Genomic DNA, 6,279 nt, shown 5'->3' with positions numbered 1-6,279 from the left:
AGGAGAGCTCCCAGAAGGCCAGACCCAAGGCTGAGCTGGGGAGAGGGGTGTCTTTCTGTGACACTTGGGTGCACCCAGGGCCTGCAGTGGGCTGTGGGGTGGGTGGGAGGCCACACTGCACTTCCCCAGGCCTGGAAGCAGGCTTGCTTTCTACCCTAAACCACCAAGCAGATGACTGGCAGGGGGCCTCTGTTCGGGGGCCTGGGCAGGAGATGCAAATGAGCCAGGGCTAGTGAGGGGTGTGGCCCGGGGCGCTGGAGACCAGCCAAGGAGGTACAAAGGACGGGCCTGGATCCCGCGGGTGTGCCAGGCTGGTCATCCCGCTTTCTTCGTGCACCATCTCCAGATTTTAGGAGTTGACCACTAATTCTACCTGCGGGCTGGCCTGGCTTTCTGGCCGGCTGTGTGTGACTCTGGTAGACTCTTGCTCTTTCTTTTTTTTTTTTAACTGAAGGACGTTTTACATTCTGAGTGTTGGACTTTGGACATTTGGGTTCCAAGGAAAAGAAGTTGGCAAGGCTAGTGTTTCCTGGTTCTGAGGGAAGCGTGTGGGGAGGGGGTGACATGTTCGGGTTGGGGGCAGGAGGACAGGCAGATGTTGGGCCACGGGTACTGCAGCGCTCCACCCTCCCGCCAGGGAACACACGAGCCACTTCTATGAAACATTTATTTTCCTTTGAAACCTCCAGAAACATGCCAGAAAATCTCAAGACAAGGAAGGAAAAATAAAATAAAGACAATAGAGAATAATAATAATAAAAAAATCCAAATGAAACAAATCATCTTATGAAAAAAAACTGCTATCTTCAGCCATCAGATAGAACACCAACCTCAAATTAAATAGATTCGTTTTGTAGAGATCTTTAAAAAATAATAGAAAACAAAGCCAAAAATCATAATTTACACTTGTCAATATACATGATTAGGTCCCCGGAATGATCAGAATGATCTGAAGATGAGAAGAGGCGGCAATTAAAAAAAAAAAAACTCCAGGTTGGGGTCTGAGGGAAGGGGTGAGAGGACTATGGAACCCCAGAAAAGGGGGTGGCAGAGGGGGCAGAGACATCACAGTAGTTGGCCAGGGCTGAGGACCAAGGCCCGCAGGCCCCAACACCGTGGCCGCCCCCATCTCACACCGTGGTGGGGCTGCCCACCGAGGTTCTATCTCAGAGGGGCTCGGTGCTGCCTGGGGTCAGAGAGCAATCACGGGGGGCATGGTGAGTGCCCGCGTCTCTCGCCTTCCCCAACCTGGCACCTCCTGGAGTGGCGGCATCTTGTGCGGCCCCAGAAGCCCCCTTCCTGAGGTGCGTGGCCCCAGAGAGAAGGTGTGGGGTCTCTGGCCCAGAGCCGGGCTGCCTGGCAGGGGCTCTGGCCCAGAGCGAGCTGCTCCAAGAGCCAGGCCTGGCCACCACCTCCCCGGCTGGTGCCTCCCCAAAGTGAACCCCACTCGCCCTCCCGCTGACCCTCCGCCCATGGGGACACGCCTCGGCCCTCAGCTTGAGGTTGGGGAATCCACAGACTGTGGCCATACAGACTTGGCGCAACTCTACATGAAAAAATAAATATATATATATATATTTTGTTTGTAAAGAAGGAAAAAAAAGAAGCTGTTTCCTGGGTGAAGGGTGTAGTACCACACAGGCTTGGCTGCCTGGCAAGCCACCCCTTATCGCCTTTGGAGAACCAGTGTCTCGTGGGCCTCGCCCCGCGAAGCAGTCCCGGGGAAGCACAGTGAGTGTCCGATGGGCTCCTCTGCCGTGGGGCCTGCAAGGTGGCCCGGGAAACGTGCCAAGGGGGAACAAAAGCAGGTGAGGGGGTGAAGGCTGTTCTTCTCCAGCCCTGTCCTGAGGGCTCCACGAAGCCCTCTGGGTGCACGGAAGAGGCCTTGTGGCTGCCGTGGCAGGGCTAGGTCTTGCCGGGTGGGAGGAGGGAGGACTGCCAGGGCCTGGCCTGGTCGGCAGCTCCGAGGGGGCAGGCGCTGTGGCCTCTGGCTGTGGAGGGGCTGATAGAAAGACTGTAGAAACCCTCACAACCGTACAGAGTTCCTCTCTCAAAGAACGTTCTCTCTCGGTACTGGGGTTTCCTCGTTCCATCCTGGGACCCCCAAGAAAATAACTTCTGCTCTAAGGAAGTGCTCCTGGTGGCTTTTTGGAAGGAGGGGGTTGGGAGCGGGTGACTTCCTGGGGCTAGCACGCTTGGAATGGTAGGGCCCTGTTTCCACATGGCCCTCATCTCTCTGGGATGTGGGCCAAGACCGGGCCATTTTACACTGGGATTTTTCACATGGCCGGCTTGGCCCCACAAGCCCAAACTCTGTCCTACGTAGTGAAGAAACCTGGTCCGTGAGCTCCTGGAGCGTGGGGGTTTGGAGACTGTGCATCCCTCCCGCCTCCTCTCCCCTTCCCAGGCTTGACGGCTTGCCCCTAGGAAGAGGCTGGACAGGGACAGGGGGATGAGCCCCTCAGGGGTGGTGGAGGCAGGGCCCTGCCCTCAGGGGACCACAGGCGGGCAGCTCTGAGGGACGCCTGAGAACACATCAACCACCCCCGCCCCCCGGCTCACCGCCCCTCGAGGCCTTGGTCCCACCGCCATCCGTGGCTCAGGAGCCGGGCGGTTGGCGCAGGGGCCCTGGCTGGGCTACCTTGGTCACAGCTGGCCGGAGCCGAGCTGCGGAGTGAGGGGAGCAGAAGGCCCCCCTGTCCGCCCACGGGCGAGGGGCGGGGCAGAGGGCGGCAGGGTGCGGTGGCCACCTCAGAGTCCCTTCTTCTCCCTGCAGAAGATCTCGGCGAACTTGCGCAGCTGCTCGCTGGCGGCCTGAGACTCCTCCTGCAGCCGCTGGTTGTTCTGCCGCAGGCTGGCCACCTCCGACCGCAGGACCACCTTGTCCTGCTTCTCCTGCGGGCGGCGGGGGCGGGGCGTCAGGGGGCGGGGCCCGGCTCGGCTGTGGTCTAGAGCCCGAAGCCGGACCGGGCTGCCAGGGTTCAAAGCCCAGCTCTGCTTCTCGGCGGCTGAGTAACCTTGGGCAAGTCACTTGCCGTCTCTGGGCCCGTTTCCTCAGTTCTACAAGGGGATGATAACGAGACCTACCTGACAGGTGGGGAAGGTCTCCCTGAGGCCCTACGTGTAAAGATCTGAGAACACAGCCTGATGTGGAGCAGCCGCTCGACCAACATCACTATTATTAGTATGATGACCTCATCTCATCCTCACAGCCACCCAAGACTCGGGGACTGCAGTCATCCCTGTTTCCCTGGGAGAGTGGGGAGCCGGGGTGTGGATTTGGGGCTGGCTGCCTGCCCAGGCTCCACTGCCTCGTCCAATGTGCCTTCCGGTATAATGTGACATCTTAAGGCAGTTGCCTGTCCAAGGCCACTCAGTGGGGTGGGAATTTGACCCTGGCCCCTGAGTCCTGTGCTTGAGGACTTACACATTACACTCTGCCACCATTTTTTATCCAAAAGTACATAAAGCAACATGTAAGACTTCCTTGGCCCTTTTTCTCTTCACCCTCACACACCCCAGAAGTGAATGCGGCAATGCACACTTTGGACGTCACCTCCCAGAGACCACTCTAGACCCAAGTTGTTAAACGTTTTTTTAAACTATGATGATGTTCTATGAAACGGTTCTGCAGTTTGCTTTGTTATTCACTTAAGTTATTGGACTTGCTGTGTGTGTCCATAAATACGGGTGGCCTGTTGTTTACACAGCCATCCTCCTGCTGATGGATGGCCGCGCTGGTCCCACGTTTTCACTGCCAGCAACACTGCAACGAACGTCCTTGCTTACAGAGCGTTTGGTACCCGTGCTTGAAAGTCTGTAGGGCAAACTCCCACAAGTGCAACCGCTGGGTTTGACAGGTTCCACATTAAAATTTCTGATATTGCCCAGCTGCCCTGCAAAAAGGCAGGGCCAACTAACTGTCTCCCCAAGAATGTGTGAGTCTCTCCATGTGTTTACCAGCCGGGCTGGGATGGACAGCGTCCCCCGAGATTCACATCTACCCGGAACCTGAGCATGTGACCTTTGGAAATAAGGTAGTTGCAGATGTAATCAAGATTGGATGAGGTCATGCTGGACTGGGGCAGGAGGGGGGCCCTAATCCTCCTGACTGGTGTCCTTATGAGAGCCGACATAAAGACAAACGCCCGGGGGGCCGTGGGAAACTGGAGGCAGAGATTGGGATGACACACCTACAGGCCAGGGATTGCTGACCACCACCCGCAGCCAGAAAACGGCACGGAAGGGAGAGGGCATAGCCCTGCCAACACCTCGAGTTTGGACTTCTAGCCTCCAGAAGGGGCCCTGGTGGCACATGGTTAGGAGCTCGGCTGCTCACCAAAAAGGTCGGCCGTTGGAATCCACCAGCCACTCCTTGGAAACCCTATGGGGCAGTTCTACTCTGTCCTACAGGGTCGCTATGAGTCGGAATTGACTCGATGGCAAGGGTACAGCCTCCAGAACCGTCAGAGAGTAAGTTTTTGCTGTCTTGGGTCACCGGTCTGTGGCACTCTGCTAATGACAGGCGCAGGAAGTGAATACACCAGCCTTCAACGGCACTTTTAATCTGTACTCACAACTAGTCAGCTGGGTGGCTTCCCCTGGAGGAGAGGGGAGGCGGCAGCCTCAGCCCGCGCTCCTGAGGGCCTGGGAAGGGGCTGGGGGCGCGGCCACGAGGGCGGCCGCCGGCCTTACCTTCTGGAGGTCTGTGTGCAGCTGTTTCAGCATCACCTCCAGCTGGTACACCTTGCCCGTCAGATCCAGGGGCGGCTCTTCGCTGCAAAGACAGGTGCAGGGTCAGGCTGGAGGCCCGTCAGCCGCTCTGGGAGGGGCCTCGGCTCACACGTGTGGGGAACACAGGGTACAGGCCACCTCGGCCCCTGAGGTTCTGGCAAGCTCCTGGCTGGAGTGCTCAGGGCGCTGGAAGAGAAGCTCTGAGGGGAAGCCAGAAGCCATGGCTCCTCCCGCCACGCCTCACCCACCGAGGGCACGCCTGTGGTGGTTGCTGACGCCTGCGGGCCTGCCCTGCAGCGTGCGTCTCCCCCGGGGGCCGTGTGCGTGTCCTTAGGGAGCTTTCCCTGTGTGCCCACCTCACGTGGCACATACGAAGAATTCGCTCCACAGACATCCAGAGCCCTGTGTCCCAGGCACTGTCCCTGGAGGCGTGCGCGTGACAAATGGGCAGAAAGGCACCGATACTGCCAGTCCATCCCTTACTGAGAGCCCCACGCCACACGCCTCCACACTCCACCTCAGCCTCTCGGAGCTCCCGGGCTCTGCCTGGCCCACGAGGTCGCAGGTCGTTACCACTGGACAGAGGAGGAAGCCCGGCTCGTCCAGGTGCTGGCCCTGGGATTGGCGCCAGGTCCGACGGCCTGTAGCTCCTCCTCTGTGCAGATCTCCCAGCCCTGGGTGGGTGGGTCGCTGCGGGGGAGGTAGGTCTGCAGACGGCTCCACCGGGCACTGTGGGCTGCATGCGTTCGGTGACGATGCTGAGGAGGGGGACAGGCTGGGGCAGATGAAAGGGGGGGCGGGGTGTCTCAGCCGGAGAGGGGAGAAGACATGGCCCTTTCCTCCTCCGTGGTCCTGAATCCGCACCCACAGCTGCACAGGGAGGTGGCGGCAGATGGGACGAGGCCACCGGTTTGGGGCAAAGGGCCCAGAGGCCCGCCCCTTTCCACATGCCACCCTCTTCCTGCCCCCACGACGCTGGCACATCTCTAACCACCTGTTTCTTTGTGGAATGGCAGTAGGGCCACATCTGGGGTGCAGGATGAGTCCTAAAGCCAGCGTGTGAGACAAAACACAGGACAGTCAAGATTACCCGTGGAAATCGCTTCAACTGCGCACGAGGTGCAGAGCACGGGCTGCGGTAGCTCCAACCCCGCCCCGAGGTGTGCACGTGCCAGATGCACTAGTTGAGTCACGTGCACGCAGAATATGCCATTTCCGCTCTCTCCCTCTTTGTTATTTTTTGCCACGCCGGCGCAGTCAGACGTACTTCACTAAGTGTGAGAGGTCTGCTGCCACGGCCCCCACCCCAGATGAAGCCTCCTGAGGGCAAGGCCTGTGAGTCTCCGTTGTCACCCCTGGGTCCCTGGGCAGCCCAGCACAGGAACTAGGAGGGACGAGGTAAGAGTCTGCATAACTCAAGAGATACGTGGGAGGTGGGGGGAACGAGGGGCAGAGAGGGGAGACAGAGGGGCAGAGAGAGGGGAGACCGAGGGGCAGAGAGGGGAGACAGAGGGGCAGAGAGGGGAGACCGAGGGGCAGAGAGAG

At 59.1% G+C, this 6,279-nt stretch overlaps 1 protein-coding gene across 1 annotated transcript in view; it reads right to left on the bottom strand.

Annotated features, from left to right (window-relative positions):
- Positions 1–2,751: 2,751 nt before the first annotated feature.
- The window catches only part of SIPA1L3 (signal induced proliferation associated 1 like 3), a 190,142-nt gene continuing 186,614 nt past the window's right edge, over positions 2,752–6,279 (bottom strand). The window contains exons 20-21 of the mRNA XM_023742305.1: positions 4,696–4,777; positions 2,752–2,895 (exon numbers count right to left, since the gene is read on the bottom strand). Of these exons, the coding sequence (XP_023598073.1) occupies positions 2,752–2,895; positions 4,696–4,777 (226 nt within the window). The remainder of the gene's footprint in view (positions 2,896–4,695; positions 4,778–6,279) is intronic.

The sequence above is a fragment of the Trichechus manatus genome, unplaced genomic scaffold (assembly GCF_000243295.1).
Source record: "Trichechus manatus latirostris isolate Lorelei unplaced genomic scaffold, TriManLat1.0 scaffold00207, whole genome shotgun sequence".
NCBI lineage: Eukaryota > Metazoa > Chordata > Mammalia > Sirenia > Trichechidae > Trichechus > Trichechus manatus.
The sequence above is the reverse complement of the archived record's forward strand: the minus strand, read 5'-3'. Positions and strand labels throughout refer to the sequence as shown.